At 48.5% G+C, this 26,998-nt stretch overlaps 1 protein-coding gene across 8 annotated transcripts in view; it reads right to left on the reverse strand.

The window, feature by feature from the left end:
• Positions 1-351: 351 nt before the first annotated feature.
• DAGLA (diacylglycerol lipase alpha) overlaps positions 352-26,998 on the reverse strand; it is a 63,012-nt gene continuing 36,365 nt past the window's right edge. For 4 of the 8 annotated variants that reach the window (XM_023928693.2, XM_086895579.1, XM_086895581.1 and 1 more), the window contains 15 exons: positions 25,474-25,561; positions 21,802-21,936; positions 21,039-21,116; positions 20,092-20,216; positions 19,001-19,157; positions 18,719-18,802; positions 18,522-18,599; positions 14,562-14,642; positions 13,125-13,267; positions 11,830-11,898; positions 10,765-10,837; positions 9,783-9,979; positions 8,824-8,953; positions 8,232-8,413; positions 352-7,610 (listed from right to left, as the gene is read on the reverse strand). In XM_023928693.2, the coding sequence (XP_023784461.1) occupies positions 6,683-7,610; positions 8,232-8,413; positions 8,824-8,953; positions 9,783-9,979; positions 10,765-10,837; positions 11,830-11,898; positions 13,125-13,267; positions 14,562-14,642; positions 18,522-18,599; positions 18,719-18,802; positions 19,001-19,157; positions 20,092-20,216; positions 21,039-21,116; positions 21,802-21,936; positions 25,474-25,561 (2,548 nt within the window). In that variant the 3' untranslated portion in view covers positions 352-6,682. The remainder of the gene's footprint in view (positions 7,611-8,231; positions 8,414-8,823; positions 8,954-9,782; positions 9,980-10,764; positions 10,838-11,829; positions 11,899-13,124; positions 13,268-14,561; positions 14,643-18,521; positions 18,600-18,718; positions 18,803-19,000; positions 19,158-20,091; positions 20,217-21,038; positions 21,117-21,801; positions 21,937-25,473; positions 25,562-26,998) is intronic. The other 4 variants (XR_015288675.1, XR_015288676.1, XR_015288674.1 and 1 more) reach the window with 3 other exon arrangements.

The raw sequence follows: 26,998 nt of genomic DNA on the forward strand, positions 1-26,998 counted from the left end.
GGAACCTTAAAGACCCAGTTCCATCCCTGCCATGGGCAGGGACACCTTCCACTACTTCCAGGATAACTTCCAGCTTGCTCCAACCTGACCATGGGATGGCAAATCCACAACTTCTGGATGTTCCTCCAAGTGTTTTCCCGCTCCAAAGGCTGAGATCCAGAGCAGAGAGCTGGAGAAGAAACAGCCAACCCGCAGCAATTCCCTGGATCCTTCCCAAGAGCCGCACACCCAATTCCTGGTGTCCTTCCCACCTCTCCAACGCACTCACCACCCTTTAAGGCAGAAACCCTCAGGCAACTCCCAACCATCCATGTCCAAGACATCCTTGGGAACAGTCACGTACTCCAGCCATGCTTCCAACATCCATTTTATACAGAGTGCCATAGAATATACAGAAAATTTATATACATCCATGTTTCTGGAATTAGGTTATAATTCATCCGGATCTTTCTTTACAGCGGGATTAGTTCAGATCTTTTGTACAGAGGTACAAAATAAGTCACATGGAGAATGAAGGGCACATGAGGAGTGCTTGAGTTTCCTTGAAATCTTCATGCTGGGGCAGCTCGGAGCAGGGATTCTGAGGGCAGCATTCCTGGGATGAGCATGGGGACGCAGGATGCTGGGCTGTTTCCCCCCCCCCAGTTGCATATCCAAGTGCTCCAAGCCCTGCTAGAAGCAGTGGGAGTGCCTCAGAGCTCTCTGGAAGGGCTGGTTCTCCCAAAAATGCCAAAGGCTTCAGCTCTAAGGAGGCAATTAGGATCCAGCAGGAAATTAATCCAGAGGTATCCTGCTCTGAGCTGCCCCAGCACGGGATGGGACACAGGTGACAGGCAGGAAGGGTTTTTCCAGTGAGGCAGAGCCAAAGGAAAGGGGCTCGTAGGGCACAACATTCCAGACAGGGAGGCACAGCCCATCCCAAAATATCCCTGTGCCATTAGGAATTCCGCTCAGAGCCAGGACAGGAGCTCAAGAGTGGACTTGTGGAGGGAAAGGTGGGAAGCTGGAGCTGCAGCCACCACCAAGTGCTGGGGACATCCCAGGAAAGGATTTAGGACCCAAAGGGTGTGGCAGTGTCCTAGGAAAAACCCCTGCCGGGATCCCCTTGCACACAAACTTCCCAAAATTGGTATCCCGGCAGGACAGGACCGTGCCACCCCTGCCTTCTGACTCTGAGCCATTGGAACTGCACAAAGCCCGGGACGGGAAGCAGGGAAGTGGAATCCAAAGAAAAAACAACGTCAAGGCTTGTTCCTGTGCTGCAAAGATTTTCAGGAATCAAGAGGTGAAGACGGGAGATGTTCCTCTCATCCCACAGGTGTGCTGGGAAGGTGGGAAAGTCGGGACACGGAGCATGGTGTGACGTGATGTCAGAGGGATTGGACACAACAAGGAAAGCAGGAAAAATTCCCAGGGCAGCTTACCTTTGGCAGGGGGCTGCTCCAGAGCCAGGGAGAAACGTGGTGTGGGTTGGAGGAAATCGCCTACCTCAGGTCAAGATTTGCTTTTGGCACTTGGATACGACCTCAGGCAGCAGGGAAAAGTGGGAAGATGTGGGAAGTCCTGACTGAGGCAGAACGGGAGAGAGCTCGGGAGCAAGGCCAGCTCCTACCAGGCCTTGGCCACACTTCCGTACTCCCAGAGAAGTGGAAAAGGAAGGTGGGAAATGTCTGATCCCAGAAATCCGGCACCTGAAGCCAGGGAGAACAAAGGCACAACGGGTATGAACTCAAAAAACATGGAAAAAACAATGGGAATGGAGACAGCAAAGCGCTCAGAGGCTGATGATAATTCCCTATGACAAAGCAAGGAGTTGCCCTAATCCATGGATGTTTGGAATTTCCAGCCTTTAAGCAGCTCCTTGGAGCTGGAAGAAGGGGAAGGACATCAGTGACTGCTGATCCAGCCCCCTTCCCATCCCTTCTCAATCCCTAACTCCCCTGTGGATCTGACTGGAGAGGACTCCCAGACTGGGTCCCTGCTTCCAGCTGCAATATTCCCTCCTCTCCTTCTTCCCCCAGCTGCCAAGGATGGGCAGTGTTTGCCTCCAGCAGGATCCATGCAGCATTGCTTCCTCCATGCAGGAGCCATGAGAGGGAGCTTTGGCACAAGAAATGAGGCTCTTCCCAAAATCCAGCAGGCTCTTCCCAAAAATCAGCACTGCACAGGCTCTGGGAACAAAGCAACGAGCCCAATTCCAGGCAGTGCTTTCCAACTGCTTCCTTCAGAAGAATTTCTCAGCAGAGCAATCCATGCTGCTGGAATTCCAACCTTCCCTTTCCTGCACCACCGTAATACTGCAAGCAAGGATTCACAGAATTCCAGAATCATTTGGAAGCTCCCACCTGCTGCCATGGGCAGGGACATCTTTCCCTACCCTAGGTTGTTCCAAGCCTTATCCAACCTGGCCTGAAATATTTCCAGGAATGAGGAATCCACACCTCCCTGGGCAACATTTGGAAGTTCCTCAAAGGCTGCAGTTACAAGCACTATCCCTAAACCCATGGGAATTAAATATTCCTGCTCCCATCCTGCAAAGCCAGAATGTCCTACTGCCAGGGGAAAGATATCCCAGAATGGATAAGGATAAACCCAGCATGGAGGGGAGCTCCAGCCCAGCAATTCCCAAGGCAAACACAGAAGGACTCTGCTGCCCATGGAAATTCAATGAAGATTCTTGGATACAGCCCCAAAACACAAATCCAATCAAACACACCCATTCCAGCAATAATTAATCCCACCTAATTCCCATTGCCAGGGGTAATCCTGATTATTCCTATGTCCCAATTTGTAAATGAAAGCTGTGTGGGCGATTCCATGGAAATAATATTATCTGCCTGCAGGAAAAGAGCAGCAAAATCTGGGAAAACATCAAAGTGCATGGAGAATGTGCTAGATACAGATCCTGTATCCCCACGCTTGGAGCTTTTCCTCCTTCTTACATGCCTTTGGAAACACATTTCCCACTTCAGTCCTGCTTGGGACCATCAACTATTCCTGGAATCAAACATCCTAAAAGAACAGAACTGGGAATCACTGGAATTCCATACCCACACCACCCTCTGCTACCCCAGCACTCTGCAGGGACCAAAATACCTCCTACAAATCCTGTAAGCTTTGGAAAAAAGTTCCTAAAGAGTTCCAAGAATCCCATTTAACTGCTTTGGAATAGTTTTCCCATGTGCTACTAAGGATGTGGAATGAACCATCAGCACCCTGAGAGAAGAGAGGGATAAGGTGCCTCCTGAAATAGGTGAGAGGAATAGGGAGCAAAGAAAAGAGGGACGTTTTAGGAGCAAATGAATATTCCAGTTGAAGAAGGCAGCCCTGAAGGAGAAGGAATAATGATAAATATTGGGAAAGCGCCAGTATATCCTCAGCACTGCAGGATCCTTCCCAAATTTTTGGCACTGCTGCAACGAAAGCACCAATAAAATCAATTTACTGGTGCAGAAGAGCCTCAGCCTTCTCCTCTGCCAAGAAACCCTTGGAATAGTTTGTGTAGGAAAGGACCTTTAAAGGTCACTCAGTCCAAGGAAGAAGGATCAGAACGGACTTTAAGGATGAGGCATGGAATGGGTGACCTGTTGGCCAGTCTGGGATCTGCGGTGTCAGGCGCTTCCAGCCCGTCAGGCACTGGCTGGAACATCCTGTTGGAATATCGTGGGAATATCCGAAGATCCGAAGGCACAAAGCTGAAGAGGAAGAAGCAGAAGCCAAGAGATTTGGAAAACTGGAGATGCTTCATATTCCCAAAGACAGAGAGGGAAGAGAAAGCAGGAAGTTTGTACAGTACAGATGAAGGAGGTAGCTGCAGCTTTAACATTTATTTCAGCATTCCAGGTGTGCTTTTCCAGGAGGAAATGGGAGATCCGCCTTTCCAAATGCCCAGACAGCAAAATAGTGATGGGAATGGAGACATGGAATGCTGGGGATCAAGACACGGTGACTGGGACCAAGACACGGAGACATTTAAAGCAGAAATTATTCCAAGAACGTGGATTTCATTTGAGAGGACTGGGATCAGATCAGTTTGTCAACAAAAACCAGGAATTATCTATGATGGAATACAATGAAAACCTTCGAGGGGCTCTTTTGTGCCTTTACTCCTTGACCTGTGGCAAGCCCAGCTCCCGGGAATTATGTATTTCCAGGCTTTTCCAAAGTCCAGTAATCACAGAGCTAAAAAAATGCAGCATTCCAGACTGCTTCCTGTCAGGGCAAGGGTAAGCCATTCCCATGGGATACAGTTCCAATGGCACAGAGAAGGAAGGAGTCACCCAAGGATTGGGTCTTCCAGGACACGGCAGAGGAACGTCAGGGAAGGGACTTTCTAGTGCAACATTTGAGCCATGGAACATCAGCAGGTTCCCACATTTTAGGAGGGAGATATCCCACTTTTCCTCACCTGGAGGCACCTCCCACCAGTAGTTCCATCTAATCCCAGGTATTCATGTCGCTCCCAGGGACAGAGATGATCCCTTTCCTTAGGGTTTTAAAGTGCTTTGCAGATCCCAAGTTCTGCCTTAGTGCTAAGGGTTAATTCCTGCCAGGAGGAAGGGCAGGAATGAGCTCCTTATCCCAACTCCTGGGCCAGGAGGGGAGCTAGCCCGCTAGCCCCGGCCTCCCTGCCTCTCAGCTTCCCTTTTCCCCTCAAATCTTCCCAGATTTTTGTGCGTATTCCTGAAAAATCACCTCAGTAGTGTTTCCTGAGTGCAGGAATTCCTCCCTATCCTGTACTGTGCCTGCTCCCTGCTCCTTTTTTTAAGGATCTACAAAAACAAAAAGAACTTCTGGTTGCTCAGAATAAAAGGATTTTTCCTTCTCCAAATCCTTCTGAATCTAGAGGGACTTCTCTAGATTCCTTCTGATTCCACTCAGGGAAAGGTCACCTTTGGAACCTTAAACCACAAGGATAATGTTTTCCTGGCCACTTGAAGCACTTCTGAAGGCTCTGAAACGGCTATGGAGCAGGGGCTGGAGCATCCCATGCTGGATGGAGTGGGATATCAGCACTTGGACCCAGAATCCAGCGGAATTCCATGCACCCAGGGTTATTTCCATCAATGCACACCGGCTATAAAGTGCTCCTCGATGGCATCGGATCCCACTGGCTCCCGGGAAGCGCAGCTCTGACCCATCCCAGGGCTTCTGGAGTCCACATGGACAACAGGTTTGGAAACCTGGGATTTGCCAGGAGCTGAGCTCCTGGAAAGCACAGCGTCCTGCCACAATGGAAATAGCACTGCTAAGGAGGGGAAAAGGGAGCAACCACAGGATTCTAAGGAAGTCAAACCAGGAATTTCTTCTCCAGGGAGGGAGGATGGAGCTCTGGGGAGAGCCATCAGTAACTGCTGAGCTTTGAGGGGGAGTTGTGGCAATTCAAGGCCATTTCCAGGTCCCAAGAATGTTTCATTTCCTAGGATAGGTAGTTTTCCTCCTGCTCCCATCATTGGAAAACCTGCCTGGAGAGGTGGAGCAGGCTCCTCTGGGCCCAGAGGCTCAGGTAGTTTTCCTAACAACTTGCTCAAGCTTTCCTACATGGAATTGTGCAGGTGGGGAGAGGGAAGGAGAGGGGGCAGGCAGTTACCCCCGAATCCAAGCCACCTGGGAAGCTTGGAATTCTGCCTGCTCATCCTCTCTTCCCTCAGTCCCCAGAGGAAACAGCACAGGAAGGAGAGGATGACCATGGGTTTTCCTTCGGGAAAGCCTCCCTATTTCCTTAATAAATACCTTCCAACCAGCTCAGCAGCTCTGTAAACATACAAGAGATTGCAACACTGGGAAAAAGTCCATCTTTTCCCCGAATTCCCAAGGACAGAGGCTGGCACTGATCCGCGGATGCTGCATATGGGTGGTGTGAGGACCCCCAGGGATCCAGGAGAAACTCCCAGACTCCACAGGGGCCTGGAAAATAATGCTGGGTGCATTTTGCAGTTGATCCATCCATATCCATGCAGCTCTGAGATGAGAATCCTGGCAGTCCCGCGGGAATGCCGCCAGCTCGGAGGGGTCCAGGGAACCGAGGAGTGATGGGGGTGATATCCAGGAGAACTTTCTGCCAAAAGAGGGATGTGGCAGAGGGATTGGGCTCTTGGGAACAGCGTCCTTCCCTCTCAGGAGTGCTCAGGGGAGAGAAACCATGGTGCCAGCCCCATTCCTGCTGTGCCTGGTGGGAAGGGGAGACTGGATCTGCGGGGAATACAGCCCCAATGGCTTTAAAACAGGAGTGTCCTACAAAAGCAATCCCCATGGAAGTGTGCCGAATTGGATCTTGGGCCGGATCCATGGTAGTGCAACAGGGCCCAAAGTCTCAATCCGCTCATTTCCCAAACCACCGGCTCAGTCCCGAGGGGAGGGATCTGGCCCGGCCCCCTCCTGCTTCCATCTATCCAGGTATCTCACTCCCAAACTCAGCAGGTGCCCCAGGGCAAGGAATCTGCCTCTGGAATGAGACAGGCTGAGGTAGGGAAGTTTAGTGCCTCAGACCCTCTCAGGCCCCGTGGGGCAAAGCTTCTCCCAGCTCCAAGCACAGGATTCCAGCACAATCCATCCTCCAGACACCACCACTGTGTCACCCCAGAAAGGATTTTTCCAGCTGTCTCCTCTGATCCCAACTGCCCGATGACAGCCTCCTCCATGGATTATCCCACTGGGATCATTCCACCCCTTTTCCCCTGCACTAAAGGGCTGAAATCATGAGATCGTCCTGCTTGGCAGGGCTGGTTACATGTCCGGAGGGGGTGGAAGTCCGGATTTTGTCCGTGGCCAGGCATTCCTGGCTGCTCACACCCGTGGGAGTGATATCCATGAGTTCTCCGGATGAACTAAGGGGGAAAGAAGGTGACACGGAGATTCCCGACGAAGGATCCGTCGAGCCCGCAAACAACCTCGGGGGCTTTGGGACTAAGTTAGGCTCGTACTGCGCCCTCAGCAGGATCTCCTGGTCGCTGACGGATTTGGGAATCTCTGCAAAGTCACTGGAGCTGTCCGACACCATCATGCAGTAAATGTCCTGGAAGGAGCTGCTTTTGCTGTCCAGGTTGAAGAGGCTGTCGATGAACTCGGCGAATTCCAGCACCTGGGGACTGGGAACGTCAGCCAGGCGGCCATTGTGGAGCGCCGGCTCTTCCCGAGGGGACGAGGACACGTGCTCCCCGTCACTGCCGGTGCCCTCGGCGCTGCAGCGGCGCTGGGGGGTGGTGCCGCCGCTGTTGAGGACGTTTTCTGGGGGCTGCGTCTCCTGGGAATGCTTGGAGAGGCTGTCAGCAGCCAGCAGCTCTGTCCGGGAGCTGAGGGAAGGGTTTTCCTCGGGGATAACGGGGTCAATATAAAAGCAGTGCGTCTCGTCCTTCTCCATGACCGCATGGAGGCTGGGGGAGCCCCGGATGCTCCGGAAACCGGAGGAGCGCCGGGAATCGAAGCTGTAGATGGATTCGTTGTCCGAGAGGCTCTCCATGGTGGCCAGAGGAGCGCGGCGGTCCTGGAGCTCCACGGAGAGACGTTCCTTAGTGTCCAGGAGAAGCAGCTCCACTGGGTCCTTCTGCACGGGAGAAAGCGGCTTCGTCTCGTAGAATCCCTCCAGGCTGATTTCTGAATGGGATTTGCTCCTGCAACGGGAAATGGAGAACATGAGGCTGCAGAATCCCAGAACAGCCAGAGGATCCAAGGGTTCCTCACACAGTTCCTCCAACCAGAGGCATCCACAGCTCCAGGGAATCTCTTCTCACTCCATCCTCCCAGCTGGAAATATTACAAATGGATTCTCCCTCTGCAGACTCCAGTTCTTGCTCTTTTTTCCTGGCTCACTAAATCCTGCCCTGCCCAGAGAGGCCATGGACTATCCCTGATTCCTTCCAGGTTGGATGGGACTTGGAGCAACCTGGGCTGGTGGAAGGTGTCCCTGGCCATGGCATTGGCTGGAACTGGGTGATCCTTAAATTCCTTCCAACCCAAACCAAATATGGCTCCAAGTTTTACCTTGGGAAAATCCCATCTGTCTGGATAAAGAGAAAAAAGGAAGTTTCTTCCATATCTTTTCCTGACCTTGCTGCACTCAAATTCCTCAGCAACACACGGGATTTTTCCCCCCGACATTCCATAAGAAATCCTGAAGCTTTAACTCCCACAAAGGCAGCCCGTGGATCTGTCCCACTAACATGGATCACAATGCCCCAAGAGGAAGAGGACCCACACCTGGAGCCACTATTCCATGAAAAGTCTCTCCTTACTTGGTGCTGCTGTTCCTCCTGTCCGCTGGGATGGCTCCAGTTCCAATCTGCACGGAGGGGCAGCTGGGCAAGGGCTGGCTCTGGAATATCAGCTCCGGGGTGAGATCCACTTCCGTAGGACTCACCATCACTTTGGCTGCTGAAAGCAGAGCTGTTTTCCCCTTGTTGTAGTTCTCCAAGACCTGTCCAAGGAAAGCAGAGGAACAGCAGGGATTGACTGGAGGCTTTCAAACAGCTGGATTGGTCTCTTTCTTCCCAGAGCCTTCTGGAAGCACAGGGAGATAGAGGATTAGATGGATAAAGCCTGACACATCCCTGGATGTCACCTGGGCTACAGTTTAATGGCAGCTCCTGGAATGAACCATCACCACCGACCTCATGTTATCCTGACATTAAATTTGGAAAGAGGAGCATCTGGGATTTTGGGAATTCCATTCCCAGACCTCACCACACTCCACTCCAATACCCTGTGCAAGACTGACCCTTTCCTCCTCTTCTCCAAAATAAATGGCCTGGTGTATTTAACCAGCAGTATTCCCGGGCAAGGCCAGCCTTTCCCAGTGTTTTTTGGGATGGCAATTCCCTACCTTACCTTGTTGAGCCCTTCCATGACCACGTAGGGGAGGTGTTCATGCAGCATGGCTGGGGAGATGATCACCTCGTTGAAGGCCTTGTTGTCCCCCCAGATGGCAAAGTAGGTGGGCTCCTCCTGCTCACAGCAGCTGGAAAAGGGGTCCAGACAACAGGGAAAATGGGATGGAAGAGCAGGGATGTGTTTTGGCATGTGAAAACAGCAAGATGTAGAGGGAGAAAGAGAGGAAAAACAGAAGGAGGAGCTGTTAAAATACATATTGCTCCAAAAATCCTGCATTATCCAACAGGGACATGATTATCCAATCATCATTTAAAGAGGAAAAAGACTTTGGACAAGGGCCTGGAATAATGGGAAAAGGAGGAGAAGCTTTAAGCTGAAAGAGAGTGGGTTTAGGTGGGATATTGGGAAAAGAATTCCCCCCATGAGGGTGCTGAGGCCCTGGCAAAGGTGGTCCAGAGAAGCTGTGGCTGTCCCAACCCTGGAAGTGTTTCAGGCCAGGTTGGATGGGCTTGGAGCAACCTGGGATAGTGGAAGGTGTCCCTGCCCATGGCAGGGGGTGGAAAGGGGTGATCCTAAGTCACTTCCAACCTGAACCATTCCAGCATTCCATGTGCTGGTTTAGATTAGATATTGGAAGAAACTCTTCCCTGTGAGAGTGGTGAGACTGGAAAATTGGGATGGATTTCCAAGGGAAGCTGTGGCTGGAATGTTCCCTGGAACGCCACTGTTCCCTGGAAGTGTTCAAATCCAGGCTGGACTGGGCTTGGAGCAACCTGATGTGGTGGAAGGCATCCCTGCCCATGGATCTCCACAGTCCCTTCCAACCCAAACCATTCCACAACTCCACCAGCACAGGCACAACCGTCACCGTCAGACAGCAGGAAGAAAAAACCCCCTTCTCCTTGTGTCAGGAAGAGTTTTCCACCAGGAATCCCAGCAGGAATTGCAAGACTCACCAGCACTGCTCGGCAGGGTGGTTGTGCACCACGTGGATGATGCGGCCGGGGGGGTACAGGGGGGTGCTGGCACTCAGGGCGATGGTCAGGTCACTGGGATGTGTCCAGAGCCGGTTGCTCGTCACCGAGTTCTCCTCTGGCTCCTCAGGGAGCTCGGATTTGGGAATGCACTTGGTAGCCCCCACAATGATCCGCCACTGTTCCCACAAAGAGAGAGAGAGAGAGAGAGGAGGGAGGATTTGAGGAAAGAAAAGAAAAGCACAATTGCCTCATAAAACTTGAGAGGTTTAAAGAATTCCAGAGGCAGGATATTCCCTGTTTCTTTCACACAGAAGGGATTTGCCTAAGGAAGATGAGTGAAACACCAACAGAGGTGTCCAGGTAAAACACAGTGACACTGGGAATAAATAAGGAACAATACAAAGACAGGAAAACCGGGAAGCTGGAGATATAAATGATCCAAGCATTTCTGAAAGTTGATTTTCCTTTCCCAGTTATATACCTTCTCCAGGTAAATTCCATCATGTATTATCCCTAAAAATCTTCATATTTTATGTTTTTTTCCATCTTGGTGCAATGGTAAAGACTGGGGAGGGACAACTTCCCACATTTCCTATCTCAAAGAAATGAGCAGACCATTTATCCTGGAACACCATCACCCCAATGTTCCAACAAGCACAGTAGCTACTGTACTTCCAGCCTGTTCCCAGTTTTAACTGACCAGGAAAAGCCACATTTGGAATACAGACTTTAAAAGAGGCTCAGACAGAAAATTCCCTGCTTGGTTATTTGGGATCTGTGATGGTGAAGTTTCAGCAAGTGAGCTGGAATGATCCCACTGAGCTCTCCAGCTCTTTCCATCATTCCTCTGGTTCTCTAAATAATGATCCTGAGGAAACCTGGAGGAAACCCACCCTTCCTGTCACTAAAATTTCCCATCCCTGCTCAGAGATGTCTCCAGGTGTTGGCTCTTCCCTTTTACCTTTGGTTTGGTGCTTCTTTGGAGAACATCCAGAAGCTGCCGGCGAAATCCCTCCAGCTGAGAGAGCCCGATCCTGGAAGAGAGGAAGAGGTGATCATGGAAAAGAGGAAGATGTTACTCTGGAAAAGAAGGTGTGGTTATGGAAAAAAGGAAGACATGATTCTGGAAGAGATGGAGATGTGATTCTGAAGAAGTGAGTCTGGAAAAGAAGAAAATCATGGATTATGGAAGAGGGGGAAATATGGTCACAACACCTGGGCAGGGAACAGGTCGAGGATACAGAGCACAGAAAAACAAGGCAGTGTGTTTAGAAGGACACAAAATGGAGCAGATGGATGCAGAGGTGGGCTGTGGCATCACCCAGGAGCAGGAGCCAGGAGTGAGAGGCCCCAGGGAATTACTGGGACAATAACCAGAGTAAGATCAGTGAACAGGGAAGGAGGGAGGTTACGACAGAAGACGGCAGAGAACGGGTGAGTTGGAAAAGTGTCCTGGAGCTGAATGACACCACTGAGCAGATGACAGGATGGACAGGATCATGGCATCCAGGTAAATCCCAGGTTGCCTGGCTCCTGCTCCAAATCCCTGCTCAGCAGAACGTATCCCCGGAGATGAGGAAGGTGAGGAATGCCAAGGCACAAGGAATGAACTGGTTTGGAGATGAGGTGATGGAACAGGGAATTTGGGACAAACTGGTCCCAAATCAGTCCCCAAATCAGGTCCCCAAATCAGGTGGCAGCACATCCAGGACACAGCCAAGATAACACAGGAAACCAGGAAGGTGGCACACCTGATATTCCAGGTACCACAAGGAAGGATTCCAGAGGTAGGACATTCCCCCTTTTCTTTCACACAGGAGGGATGTGACCATAAAAAAAACCCAACAGAGGTGTCCAGGAAAAACACAGTGAATCAGGAAGATAAACAGGGAACAATACAAGGACAGGAAAATGAGGAAGCTGGAGACAGAGATGATCCAAGTGTTTCAGACAGGAAACACTTCAGACAGGATTTGGGACAGAACAGCAGAGATTCGTCAAGGAATTCAGACACTTCTCCACTTGCCTGGGCACCAGATCTTTGCCAAGCACTACTGCAGTCACAAACTCCTTGGAATACTCCATGGCATCCTCACTGGAAGAGAAACAGGAGCAAGAAGAAGCAAACAGTGTTTCATTCCCAGTTCGGTGGCAGGGAAACCAGGGGCACAAACCCAAATCCAAACTGCTCCAGGCTTTGGGGATTTGTGCCTTGTGGAAAAAGAGCCTGGTCTCCACATCCCACGGCCCAACCATTCCCCTGCATATGACTCTGGGAAGCTGGGAAAGGAAACGCTTGAACTCAATGCCTCAGTCATTTTCCAATTGTTTGGGAATGGTGGGACAGCCAAGGAAGAAGATATTCTGTGTTCCTGAGGCTACAGTGTAGGATGAAACACCCCAATATCTGGGAGAATTCGGATGGCAAATTTCTGCAATCAACCTGACTTCCAAGACAAGAAGAAAGAAATCAAGATTCCCACTCTGAGTTTCCTGGAGATATTCCCAATCAGTTACCATGGGCAGAGGCTGCCTCACTGACCTGGGCATGACACAAGTCAGGAGCTACCGAGGGATCCAGGAGTGGAAGTTTGGAGCAGAAGGTTGTACAACTCTCCTGAAATATCTTCCTCTGCAGCTCTCTGGCTGCAGAAGACATGGGAACACTACAAGGAATGCCAGCATTCAGATCCAGCAGCAGGATGGTTTAAAACCCTTGGCTGCTCCTGGAATATGATGTAGGAACTACCATGAGAAGCTTCTCACGATCCATAGCTGATTCCAAGGATCCCCATGGTGCCTGTCACAACTAGGAAGGCCTTCCCTCACCTCCCAGCAATCCAATGGGATGTTTTGTTTGGGAATGACATGACCAGAAGGTCTGTGCCCATTTATAATGGGAGGGATTCATGATTAATCTCTCCCTGGTTTTGCCCCATGGCCAAGGGAGAGAAACCAGAACAATCCCTGTGACCCAATTTTAGGTTGCAGAATGACAGAAATCACATCCCAATTCCAGTTTCTTTGGAAAAGGAGTCCAAACAACAGGATCAGCTGCTGCAGACACCTGCATTTGGTCAAATAGCTCCTTTATTAGTGGGACTGGGCACAGAGTAAGGAAATTTCACCTATTTTCTGTTAGAATTAGAGCCACGGATAATTCAGTTATAAACCAGAATATTTTGTAAAGCAGCCATCTGCCATCCTAACTTGAATTCCAAACTATATTCCAGAGGGAACACTCAGCTTCTCCAGGCTGCCTGTCCATTTCACTGCTCCCTAGAGCCCCACAAGCAGGATCCAGTGTATCCCAACACCTACCTGAGCAGACCACCTGGGGGAGAATAGGCAAAGCACTTCAGGGATGGGTACTGGGGACGCAGCAGGAAGGACAGGATGGCAGCTGTGCCAGCTCCAAGGGAATGCCCAACCACAATCAGGCCATAGTGTTTTGTTCCTCTTCCCTAAAAAACATGGAAGCAACAAGGAATCCAGGTCAGGCTGGAAATTAAATTGAATGGATCCCCCAAATCTCTCTCCCCAGTTTTGGAGCCTGTTTCTATACATGAGCACTCCAGATTCCAGCTGAATGGCTCTCCTTGCTTGCTCCGAATCATGGAATCATCACAGAATCCTGGAATGGTTTAGGTTGGAAAGGAAGGGAGAGATCATTCCATTCCATCCCGGGCATGGGCAGGGACACCTTTCACTAGCCCAGGTTGCTCCAAGTCCCATCCAGCCCATGCTGGAACACTTCAAGGGTTGGGGCAGACACAGATTTTCAGGGAAACCTGTGCCAGGGCCTCACTGGAGGCTGGAATTCATTCACTTCTGGAATTCTGCATTTGGCCTACTGGGACTTCCCTGAAAGAAAGAAAGAAGGTGGGAAGAAAAAGGAAAGGCACACCAGCTGTCTTAATTATTTAGGATTTGATGAGAGCCTTTTGCCCCTCCTGATAACACCCAAGCCCACACAGTGTCTCCACACCTCACTGGATACTTTTCTCTGGAACACCTGTCCTTGGCAGCTGTCAGAAACAAGGTCCTCAGCTAGTGGGACCTGGGATGGAACTCATGGACCTAAAGCCAGGAAAAATTCCTCCTGAGTAACAGGAACAACTCCCATTTTCCCTTTCTAGGCAGAGAGGAATGAAGCTCCATCCCAAAACGCTGGATGCTGGTTTATCTCTCCCTCCATCCACCAAATATCCCAAGGCAGCACTTCAACAACTATTCCCATCATACAAACCAAGGTAAGCTGCTTCCCAACATCTCCCTTGAGTCCTGTGACATCTCTCTGCCACCAGGAATGTGCCCACAGGGAGAGTCAGCATGGCATTCCAGAGAAAATCTCCATAAAAATGGGATTTTAGTTCCTGCTGATTTAGTTTTAATGCTCCCTGTCCTTCATTGCCACCACGTGGGACTTCTTGCCTCAGGAAAAGAAAATAATCAGGAGCTCTGCAGTACTGGTGCTTCCAAAATAAAAAAGCCTTGCAGAAAGTCTGGATGGGGCTTGGAGAGACCTATCTTGTGGAATGTTTTCTGCCCATGGCAGGGGGTGGAATGGGATGCAATTCAAGGTGCCTTCCAACCCAAACCATTCCACGAATGAGTAACTAGCTGGAAATCCAGAGGGACAGGAATTAAAGGAAGAGTTGAGAAATGAATGCAACAGACTCAGGGACACAGAGATTCCCTTAAACCCCAGTTTTCTATGGAAATCTCATCCTCTCTCCAGAGACAACTCGTACTCACCAAATCTCGTCCAAAAGCTTGGGACAGCACCATCTCCTGCTCCAACTTCTTCTTGATGTACTCAGCAGACAGCACCATTCCCTGTGGGAAGTGGGAAGACACAGCAGGATGTAAATGGGATCTCAACATCCAGCAGCCAGAAGGTGAGGAAGTTCTGGAATGCCCCTCAGCATGGATGAGGAGGGAGGGAAAACTGACTCCCCTCTGCATTTCCAAAGTTTTGGTGTTTAAGGAGTAATGGCAGCTCTTAATTAAGGAACACTCCAAGGGCCTATTCCTGGGCTTTTAGAGGGAAAACTACCCCAAATCTAATTAAATTAAACCTAGGATTGTGGATTTGGTACTTCAGGCCCTGGAACCTGGGGCAGAACAGAGAAGTAGACTTGGATATTCTAAATATTGGTGTTTTTAAAGCCAAATTATCCTATTCCAGGTAAATCTGGAATTTAGGAAGAAATTTTCCATATAAATGTGGGAATAAAAGCATGAATTATTCTAACAGAGATAATAACACAAACACCAAAGGAAAAAGTGGCAGCAACTAAGAACTAGTTCCTGCCTTTTCCAGCCATCAACATTAAGGAAATTTGGCTCTCAGAGGACATTCATCCCAAATTATTAAAGGTTTTTATTCCCTAGAAGTCAAGGAGTGCTGGAAGATGGGAAAGATCATATCTGAGTCTAAACAATCCTCTTCTCTGCTGAGAAGTGTTTCTCTGTGTGGTGATTCCAAATGTAGTTGATCCAATTCCGAGTGCAGTTATAAACAAGCAACTGGAATTTGGTTTGTTGCATAAATTCCTGATGATGCTAAAAGTTAAATTCAGTGAGAAGTGAGCCTGAACTCCAAAAAATGGGGGGAAAATGGGGGAAATCATCTCCTTGGCTGTTTTCCTTTAAATCCCTGTCTTGAAATGGTGTAAGTAGAATGGGAACGTTACTGGGGCCTCACTCTCCATGTCAGAGATATAAAGGGATTCCTGGCTCCAAAAACAAAGAAAAAATACATAAATAATTATATATAAAACCTAAATTATCCTGGAGAGCTGGACTGGGGGTTGGAGTTAAACATGGCAGGATAACCAGAGGGAAAAATCAGGGAAACATCAGGGAGAAACCAGAGGTGAATCAGAGGAAGAGCTGAGGGGGAAAATGGCTGGGGGAAAATGAAGGGGGCAGAAATTGGGCGGGAAAATCTAAATCAGGGATAAATCTAAATCAGGGATAAATCAGGAGTAACAGTGCTGACTCTCCTGCATCAATATCACCTCATCAAGCCTCCAGAGATCAAATTTTATTCCATTCTTACAGAATTTCTTGGATTACTTCAAAGAGGGGCATAAGAGAAGCCAGTGAGGAAAAGAAAGCAAATAAATACAGAATTTTCCAGGTCCTCAGTATCCAAAATGTCTTTGATGCCAATCTGGATACTGGAGACGGGGAGCAGGACAGTGGAGACCCTACTCCACAGAAATGAGATCGATGGGATGCTGCCACCACCAAAAAGCACCAGCATGGTTGTGCCTTATCCCAGCTCCCAGCAGCTCCCCAGCTTCCAGAAGAGTCTCCATTCCCAATCCTAATGAGAAGTGAGCAGCAGGCTGGCCACTGATCTAAATTCCCACCGCGAATTTGGGATTCTATTTTTAGAGAGCGTGACCCAAATCCACGGTGATGTCACTGCTGGGATGTTAGTCAGCCTTTGGGACACGATTTTGGTAATTATATCCTAATGGAGACAGGGTTTTAATTATTATGGAATGAGACTGCAAACTTCCATTTAGGTTTTCATTTGGAAAAATTCCCTAAACTTCATGGAATCTTGGTTTGGGGGGTTGAAAGGGACCTTAAGGATCATCCCATTCCAGGGACAGGGACATGTTCCATTAGCCCAGGTCGCTCCAAGCCCTATCTAACCTGGTCTTGGACTCTGCCAGGGATGTAGCATCCGTAAATTCTCTGGGAAACAAATCCAATTTCAAGTTAATAAAACTATTTGGGTTTAATTTTGGAAGTTCACACGTAAATAACCAAATGGACCAAGGATTTAGGGAAAGGGAATGGAAATATTCTGCACTATTTTGCATCCCAAAGGCACAAAACTGCTCTGGGATATTAGAGATTTTTGGGGAAAACCCTCAGAAGGGTCTATTTATGAGAGAAAAATGTTGGAAATTCTCATTACTGGATATTCCACCAACCTGGTATTGTGTCTGAGTTTCCAGGACTTTCCAGCAGCTCCTTGTTGTCCTCCTGGTTGGCTTAACACCAGGAAGCAAAGCTCCATAACATCCTATTTTCACTAATTTTGTCCTGGGAGTTCAACAATTAAATCTGGATTCACCCCTTTGGCTGAGGATTATTTTTCAAATTGACTTTGTTATAAAATCAGTGGATTTTATAACAAAAATAGTGAAGCTGGATTCTTCTTTGAGTTATAATCCCTTTTTTTTTTTGGCATTCTAATCCCTAAACTTTAGTTCCAGCTTTATTTTTTGATCCAGAATAGCTCAGAGCCCTGATAAATATTTTTTCAATTGTGACATTGGAGCTGTGGAGTGATAACAAATTTCATGTAAACATCAAGACTTGGAATTTTAGGATGGCTGATGGACACCCACAGGGATGGGTGGGACAGAATCAGCAGGAAAACACCCCAAATCAAACAAATCCTGGGAAAGCTCCCACGTAGCCAAGTCCTCGTTTCCAAATTAAATGTGTAAGTGAGACACTGGATTTGTTTGGATATTAAACTTGACTCCTGGACATTAAAAATGCATTTAAAATTCCATTATCTCCCTTAGTTTTCCCTCAGGAATCAACAGCACATTATTGTCTGCAGATTAATATTGATAATAATTCCAGAGAAAGTGAATATTTGTCTCCTGGCAGCAATCCCAAAAAAGAAATAACACAAAGGACAAATAAACACTCTGTCTGGAACAAAGGGAATAAACTGATAATGTTTCATGGAAGTCACCAGTGGAGGAATATTTTCATATAAAGATCAAAAACAAAGCAAATTTCTGCAAGGATCTATTCCTGGATTTTCACTGAATCATGGAATTTTGGAATGGTTTGGACTGGAAGGGACCTAAAAACCCATTCCAGTCCCATGAGCAGGGCCACTTTCCACTTGGCTACTCCAAGATCCATCCTCCAAGGTGTCCCAGCCCGTGGCAGGGGTTGAAACAGGATCTTTGGTTCCATCCAAACCATCCCAGGATTCCTAAAGCAGAGGGAAGAGGTTTGGTATTCCAGCAGGACACCATGAGGCAAGCTGAAGTTCCCAACTCATGGCTTCCAAGGACTTCCAAGCTCCACATCCCACCTGGAGCAACACCTCATCCCCCCCTGCCAGCAGCACTTCCAGCAACTGCTCCATTTCTTCCAACCTTCACTCTGGATTTTCCTTTTCCAGCCTAGCACTGCAGCTTTGGAAGCTGCCAAATTCCTGATCACCTTAAAAACTCGGCACGTTGTTCCTTTGCCAGACAGGGGCAAAGGTCAGCTCTGGAATAAATGGATTTAGCCAGCCCAGAGCTGCTCACAGACAGAGCATCCATCTAATTTCACGGATTCGAGTCCTGCCAGTATCCTTTGAGGACGTTCCCATCACAGCAGAATTTTAAGCACATTCTCAGGCTTTGATTGAAAATTCCTTAAAGGTCGTCGGAAGAAAATGTCGTTTGAGTGGCTCCAGGAATTTCATTGTGGGTCTCCACCGTGCCTCTCCAAATTCGGAATTCTCTAATTGTACCGAGTTTTTAATTACACGCCCAGCGGTTTTAACTGTTCCCACTAATTATTTAACACCTCAAAGCCCTTCCTGTAACTCCTTTTTCAAGTAATTAAGACCATTTGGGGGTTTATAATTAAAAAGTGAAATCATTAGAAAAAAACACAGGATTTTGTTTGGTTTTGGGTTGGTTTGGAATCGTTTTCCCTCTGTTTTCCCACCTTGTGTCCCAACCACGTTCCGTGGTGCCCCTCAACCGGCAGGCGCTCCGCATCCCCTGTTAGATCCGTCAGGGCATCCTGGAAGAAAAGCAGTCACCTTGCTTCAGGTGAGTCAAATCCGGGTCAGGATTCCAAACCAGGAAGGGCTCCAGCTCTCTGGAATGTCCACCAGGGAGGCCACCACGTATCCCACTTACTTTTGGGGACAGAGTTCCCCGGATGCTGATGACCACCTTCTTCTTGTCATGGTCCACAGCCACATAGAAAGGGGTTTCATAAACCTGGAAAAGATCAGGAGAGACATTCCTGTTGGATTATCCCCAGGGAAAAGGAGGCAGAGCGTGTGACAGGATTTGTGTCCAAATAACAGAATTTCTCGATGGAAATTGTAGAGAAAAGGGCTTTGTTTCCCTTCTTTGTCCCACAACAGCTGGAAGTGGATAAATCCCATTGGGAAAGGGGTCTGGGATTGTCCTTACGGCATCGTGGCAGGAAGTGTAGACGATGTCCACGGAGGTCATGTTCTCGTCCAGGAAGTGGCGCCGGATGGCGATGGCGTTGCAGCCGCAGCAATTGTCCTCCTCGATGGTGACGCCAGGAGCGTAGCGTGGACGTGACGGGCACAGGCAGCAACATCTGCGAGGAGGAAGCACGGCTTTGAGGCAAAAAGGCTGGATTTAGAGTGGCATTCCTAGACAAAATGGAAAGGCGAGCCCTCCAAACCTCATCCCAGTGGCAGCGAGTGCCAAGTAAAGGATAAAACCACAAAACAGCCTCAAAATCTGGGATCAGGTGCAGTTTTCCTTTTGAGCACCAGAGAGAGCTACAAGGCAGCCAGTCCCCAAGGAATCCAAGGATGGTGGGGTGGGATGGCTCCTCAAAGGATACTATCCAAGGAAGCACAGTTTTCCAGTGCTCCAACATGAAAAAGCCAACACTGACCGAGCTCCAGGTTTATTTATAGGGAAAAAAACGGGTTTAGAATCATCCCAAAATAAAATGAGAAGCACAATTGATTTTCCTTCCTTGTCTCTCACAAATAAAAGTATTCCCAAGGAATTACATTCCTCCCAACAGTCCAGGAAGTGCCAAAAGCTTGTCTCCAAATTGAATCCAGTGACAGAATTCTGGCAGCTGGAAACAAACCCTTGCACTGGACCAAAAATCCCGAGCTGGAAAAATCCAATTAATCCAAGGGAGAACAGCCCAAGCCAGGCAAATCTTGGAGGTCTTTTAATCAGGACCCAAGTGTCAACTCCCTGATTTTTGAGCTCCAAGAAGCTCTTTATGGAATTGGTGTTGTGCCAGGTGAGTTCTCTCCACTGAGTGTTCCATGCTCCAGAGAGGATGGAGCAGAGGACAGGCTGGTTTGTGTATGAGGAACTGGAAGAGATTCAGAAAGCCTTTGGAATACGAAGCCCGGAGACATGGAAAAACATGAGGAGAAAAAGGGCAGAAAAGAAATTGAGCAGGGACGAAGCACCAAAGAGATGAAATCAATGTGGGGGAAAACACATTTTCTAAATGTGGGAAAACCAGGTAGGAAAAAGGGATGGGAGTGGGCACTCACGAGCAGGATCTGGCCAGGCGGCAGAGTCCACATGTGGGCTTCCTCATGAGGTAAATGGGCCATCCATAGGCTGCCAAGGCGAAGAGCATGTAGTAACACACCTCCCGGTACCGCTGCATCTCTTGCTGGAAGACACGGGACTCCCTGAGCCTGGAATCTCTTGGAATTTCTCCCCTCCCCGTTCCCTTTTTCCAGAGTTGGGCACATGCTGAGTGCCAGCCCCCTCTCCCAGCTGCGCTGCGGTGACTGAGGAGAGCGAGGTGGGATAGGCAAGAGCCACCCCCTCCTAAGGATTTCTCTGCCTGATTTCCTGAGGAATTCTCTGGGTATCCCACAGTGCTGCCAAGGAAGGTGTTTCCTGCAGATTTGGAAATGAGCTGCCTAAATATCCCCTTTCCAGCAGGCTGGAGGATGCCTGGAGAGGCCCACAAAGCCAATTTAGGGCCATGTGCTGTGGTTGCACCCTATAAAACCTAAATTATCCTGGAGAGCTGGATTGGGGGTTGGAGTTAAACACGGCAGGATAACCAGAAGGGAAAACCAGGAAAACATGAGGGAGAAATCAGAGGCAAATCAGTGGAAGAGCTGAGGGGGAAAATAGCAGGGGCGAAATTTGGTGGGAAAACAAGATGGGAAAATTGGGCTGGAAAATCTAAATCAGGGATAAACCAAAATCAATCGGGGTAAATCAGACAAATCTAAACCAGAGATAAATTTGAGATAAACCAAAACCAGGGATGAATCAAAATCTGGAATAAACCAGGGATAACAATGCTGACTTTCTTGCAGCAGTATCACCTCATCAAGCCTCCAGAGATGAAATTTTATTCCATTCTCATGGAGTTTCTTGGATTACCTCAAAGAGGGGCAGAAAAGCATAAGAGAAGCCAGTGAAGAAAACAAGGGTCACAGGTGGGTTTGGAGGATCCCACATCCCAGGGACTTACCGCATTCTTCAGATCCAGGTATTTGGTGTTCCTGGTCACTGGCATTCCAGACAGGAAAGCTAAAATGTCATTGTTTGCCTGGAAGTCACAAATACACAGAAAAATTCTTCTGTGTGACAGTAAGAAAAAAATCCACTCCCAAATATCCCAACCAGGACCCTCAAATAGTTCCAGTGGTTTTATTTCTGCCTGATTTGAATCCCTACTCAAGGGGGGGGGAAAAAACCATTAGAATAAATCAATTTCCTACTGGGCTGACAATCTGCAAACCTCAAAAGCAGCTTGGAAAACTCAGAATTTTTTCCTTCTGCAGCCTGAATCCCAAATCAAGGGAAAAGCCCTAATAAAATAAGTAAGTTTCCTATTGGCTGGATAATCTGCAAACCTCAATAATGGCTTAGAAATTGGGGAATTTTTCCTCCTGCAGATTGCTGAATTCTTCTCCACATCACTGTACAGTGGGAATAATCTTCCCATTCACTTCCAAGTACCTACAACCCCCTTGGAGGCCCTTTTGGGATCAAAAGCTCCCCCTGTATCACCTGCCTGGAGAAGATCATTCCAGATTCCAGACTTGATTCAGCACCAGCTGAGCCCTTTGAGATGGAAAAACCACCCAAGAAAAGCTGCTGAAGTCACCATTATTTTACTTTCCCACCTCAGCAAGCGAGAACAGCCCAGAAATGAGGTGGGCAGAGCCACGCAGCTGTTTCCCAGGGAATCCTGGAGCAGCTGGGAAGCCGAGATTCCCAGGTTTTCCCACCTCATCCAGCACGGCGTTGCGCTTGGCCCGCTGCCGCTGCCGCAGGAGAACCAGCCCTGCGATGATGTCAGAGGGGACGATGTCCAGGTCACGGAAAAATTCCGCAAAAAGGTAGGCGATCTCAGAGTAGGCGTCCTGCAAAATCCAGGGAGAGAAGGGTTGGAGGAGGAGGAGGAGGAGGAGTTTGGGTGTGGGAAGCCTCAGAACAGGACACAAAGTGAGAACTGGACTTGTTCCTGGAACTCTGCCTCCAAAGCAGCCATGAGATTCCTGCAGGGAATGCCAGATCTGGACTAATCACATGATTATTGTCTCTTTATTTTCCACAGTCCCACTTGGGGGCTGGATTTGTGCCGTGTGTGGGCACCTCAACATCCAAACAGCTCACGCAGGACAAAGGGAGGGAAAGGGAATGGTTTTGGCTCTCTCTATTACACAAAACAGAGAAAATGGGATGAAAACCTAGCAAATCCCAATCCAGTACAACCTCGGAGTCATCCTTTCTCCTCTAAATAAAGGCCATTCCACGAGGAGAAAGCACTAATTTTGTCCTACTTAAGAGTCTCTTCAACTCCAACTTTGCCCTGGGATTCTTTTACCCATATTCATCCCAGACCTGAGATCCTCTTGCCCAAATTTAACCCAAACCCAGGAACCTTTCCCCAACTTTACCCCAGACCTGGGACCCTTTTGCAAACATTTATCTTGCCTGTACTTATTCCAGACCTGGGATCCTACTGCCCAAATTTAACTTCTCCAAACTTACTTATCCCATACCTGGGATCCTTTTGCCCATATTGCCAGGCTTTTCCAGGTTTATTTTGGACAACACCCGAGCAAAAAGGCATGAAAAGTAAAAACTGAGTCACTGAATGCAGAATTCCCAGGAAAGGTGACCGAACCCAAAAAAGGAGGGACAGAAATGGAAGTGACCTGAGAGGGTCAAGCAAAAGGTCTGGAGCAGAGGGACAATGATAATTTGAGGAGAAATGTCCTTTTCCTGCTTTTTGCTCTATGCTACAGGGAAAAAGCCCGCAAGACCTTACAGGAGAATATTCTGGGAGGGTGGAGAGGGGCTGGAATGTGGGTCAGTGCTGACCTGTCACTACTCCAGCCTAAGGACAAGGGTGATCCAGAGGCTGGAGCAAAAAAACGTGGAGCTGTACCCACCAATGGTCCGTATTCGACTCCTGCCATCCAAAACCTTTCCTACAAGGATGATCAAAGTCTTAGCCTGAACCTTTATCCCGTGTTTTCATAGTATCCTTTATCCAGCATCAAAACCCACAAGACTGGAGTGCTGTGGAAACCCTGAGCACTCCAGGACGGGATTTCTCCTCTCCCTTCTTTGACCATCAAGACAGTAAATCCTTTCTCTTCCCTGCAGGAATGACCTACATCCTTTTATCCCTGCCAAACTCCTGGCGTGTGGGATGACTTTCTGTCATTTTTCACTTCCCTACAAAAGCCAGTTAAATCCCCATTAAGAACTGGGGCTCCAGGTGCCAACTCTCCGTGCCAGCAGTGCCTTTGGAAAGCCAACGGCATTCCAACCGCAGTATCCTTGAAATCCTGACCTCATCAATCCTAGCATGGCTCCTGTGAGCTCACAAGAAATGCCAAGAGCCTCCAAAGGAAACAGGACAAACACCCATTAATCCAAAGTGGCAGCTACAGCCCTGGATGCTCTGACAAAAAAAGGCCCTGATGGAAGTTCAGCGCGAATTTTCCGCTCCAAAGGAACAGCTTTTTGTGGGAACACCTGACATTATTCCTGTTTGTCCACCTGGAGTGCTCTCTGCTACAAACCCTGAAGGCTCTGAGCCTTCAGACTTCACCCCAGTTCCTTTCCCCAAAGCCATGTCCATCCCATAAAACACTTTTCAAGCCCAGAGGACAATGATCCTCTGCTGCTACACTTTTTTTTTTTCCATGGAGTCTGGGATAGGCAGCAATGGATTCATTTCTGATCCATTACGTGCTCATTCATTCCACACGCTGCCATGCCAGGACACAACGTCAGGGCTTGTTCCTGCAGAGAAAAGAGGCTGGAAATTGCTCAAAAGCTGGATGCAAAGTGGAAATTCAACAGCACGAGGAATGTGAGGAATCTGGAATCCACTTTTATTCCAAGCTTAAAAAAAAAAGAGAAACGGTCACTGCAGAATGGAAAGTTTGTTAAAAAGAACTCGAAATATTTGGAATAGTTTGCAATCCTCAATGAAATGGGAGCTGTTCAGGGCATTCAGGTGCCTGTTAGGGCTCTGTCCCAGGATGCAGTATCCATGCTGTGCCCTCAGGACAGGAGTCTCCAGCACCTGGGCAAGGTGACCTGGATGTGCTCTCAGGGAGAAGGGAAGTGCTGTGGAGCACCAAGCGGCTCTGGAGCACCAAGGAAAAGCTGCTGTGGGAGCTGCCAGGGCACAAAGCTCCTTTGGTTTCAGTTTTCCAGATGGATTTCCAGATGGATTTTCCCAGCAGATAAGCTGGGAGCTGGCAGGCCTGGGCTTGAACTTCCCAGAGGGACATTCCTGGGGAACATGGTAGCATTTCAGCCAGGGAAAGGGATCCTCGAAGGGGCAGCATTCCAGGACACAGTGCTGGATTTCTGCACAGAGCTGTGACAATTCCTGCAACCTTCCACACTCTGCAAGCTACACCTGTGGATTATTCCACAGCACTCCCTAAGAAATGCTGTTAATTCAATTCATCACCTGGGAAGAACAAACGTTCACCTGACTCTCCTTTATTTTTCCACTTTCCCTTTGGAGCTTTCAATCCCAGCCTCATTTCTCTTCCTCTCCACGTTCACATCCCTTCCAATGTGCTCCTTTTCCCGCTGCATCCTTTTGGAGCACGAACTCTGGGCTATATTTAGTGAGGACACGGCGGCTGTGGTCGGTCCCTTGGTGTTTTCCCTGTCATTTTCCGTGCCCTTCTAACTGGAGTTAAACGTCTGGGCGGATTTTTTGGCCACTGCTGGTTTTGTTGGAATGTCCTTGATAAATCCCAGCTTTTTTTCCCTGAGAGGTTGTAACTAATTCAGAGCTCAGTGTCTGCAAGTGCACAAATCTCCTGATTTTTATGACTTTCTTCTACCTTTGGGAACAATTCCCTGGTTCTGCTGGCTCCTTCAGGAGTCCTCAAATCCTCAGAATTCTGACTAAATTCATTAAATCAAAAGCGAAGTTTTACAGTGCCAAATTTTGACCTGCCTCTCCAGCAGATTCTCAGGAATGCTGGTGAGTACCACCCTCAGCCACCAACCTGCTCCCAGTGATTGTAAGGGGAATGGAATGATAACTTTTGGGGAAGGAATTTCAAGGCCCTTACCCTTCCCTTCTAAAGAACAGCAAGGGAAAATCCCAATGGCAGCACATGAAAATTCCCAACGATCTTCACATGGATCTATGGATTAAACAGTTTTTGACCATCAGGAAATCCAGAAGGATTTTGGCGATTCTTCCAGGTTTTTGTTTTCCCATTTCCAAACTCTCCTCCTTAAGGGTGTGAGACTGATGGAAACAACAGGAGAAAATGCTTAGGAAAGGGCTGATAAAGGGAAACGGGAGCTGCCCAGGAAGTGCTGCCAAATGTGATCCTAACCTGAGGGAAAACAGGGATTTCTCCCACTGGTATTTTGATTTCCAACAGGAGATTTTTGGTACCCACCGACTGTGAGTCCTTTGTCCGTGTGCAGCAAAGGAACACTTTGAGCCTGCGTGTCCAGCTGCTGGCTTGTCCCTCTTCCAGGCGGTGTCTGGGAATAAAAGGGAGAGTAGGAATGTGAGGAGAGGCAGAACATGGTGTAAGATCGAGCATGGAGTGGCACAGCCTGTGTTGTCCCTGGAAAAATGGAATAAGGTTCTCCCAATCCTCCTTTCCCCCAGGCTGAGCCCCCTCAGCTCCCTCAGCCACCCCTGGTGCTCCACACCTCCTTCCACAGCTCCGTTCCCTTCCCTGGATATGCTCCAGAGAAGTGTGAATCCACAGGATCAAGCACTGTGTTCGGATACCTGGTATCCTGCCTGAATGGGATGCATGGAATGAAGCTCCTGTTGCAATCTGGCAGCTGCTCCATGTGCCAGGATGTGCAACCACTCAGGAGGAAAAAATCTACCTCAGGATGAGGGAGTGGGAATGGTACAAGAGACCCTGAGCATTTCAGACATGCAATTTTTCCCAGTCACAGAATCATGGAATGCTTTGGATTGGAAGGGACTTTTAGGATCATTGTGTACCACGCCTTGCTATGGAAGTAGGGACTGATTCTGTGCCAAAGTGCCAAGCTCCCTGAAGTCCACAGCTCCTCTTTTTTTTTTTTTTTAATGGAAACACAGATTCAATCCAGGTCAGAGCAATCCAAAATAAAACACCACTCCATTTTCTGGCAGGGTATTCCATCAGGATAAGCCCAAGCCCAGAAAAGCTGCAAGCAGCTGGAAGGAAAAGATGCTGGTAAAGGAATATTTGCTGGAAATGCAAGGAGCAGATCCCCCAGGCATCCATCAGCTCCTGCCTGAGTCCTCTGAAACAGCATTCCATAACCTTTTAGAAGAGGAATGGGAATATGACTGGCAGCAGGGCTTTGCTCCCCCAGGTTCAAAAGAGCTCCAGAATTTCCCTGGTGAGGTTCAACAACCAAGTGTACTCTGAGCTATTTTCCCCTCCATCTTTTCCCAGATTCTTTCTTCCTAACGCCAAACTTCCACACATTCAGTAGGAACTCCAAAGCTCCTTGGAAAAACCTTGGCACAACAAGCCAAGCCTTTTATTGGGTTGTTTCTTTTTCCCAGCCCACACACACTACGATGCCACTAGGAAAGGAAAACCATCATGAGACACAATCCAGCCAGGCAGAGAACTTCCTCATCTATTCCTTGGAAAGGATTTCTTTCAGCAAGAGGGAGAAGTTGGGAATATATCCTTTGGAAACAATTGTTTGAGCAGTGAACAGTCAAATTTGATGTTTGTTTTTCACATCATAGCCCACAGCGTTTGCTTGTTAACAGCTGTTAACATTCCCTTTCCAGAGAGAAAATCCATGAACAGCAGGAACAAACTCTCCATAAACGTTGCAGGCCTGGAGGGAAAAACCCGGCCAAGGGAGAAAGGCCTTCACTCGGCTTTCTGGAATCTCAAAATTCCCCCCAGAGGAGATAGTTCTGGGGTTGGTTTGAACTTACTTTTTCAAGCT

The sequence above is a fragment of the Cyanistes caeruleus genome, chromosome 6 (assembly GCF_971803275.1).
Source record: "Cyanistes caeruleus chromosome 6, bCyaCae1.hap1.1, whole genome shotgun sequence".
Lineage (NCBI taxonomy): Eukaryota > Metazoa > Chordata > Aves > Passeriformes > Paridae > Cyanistes > Cyanistes caeruleus.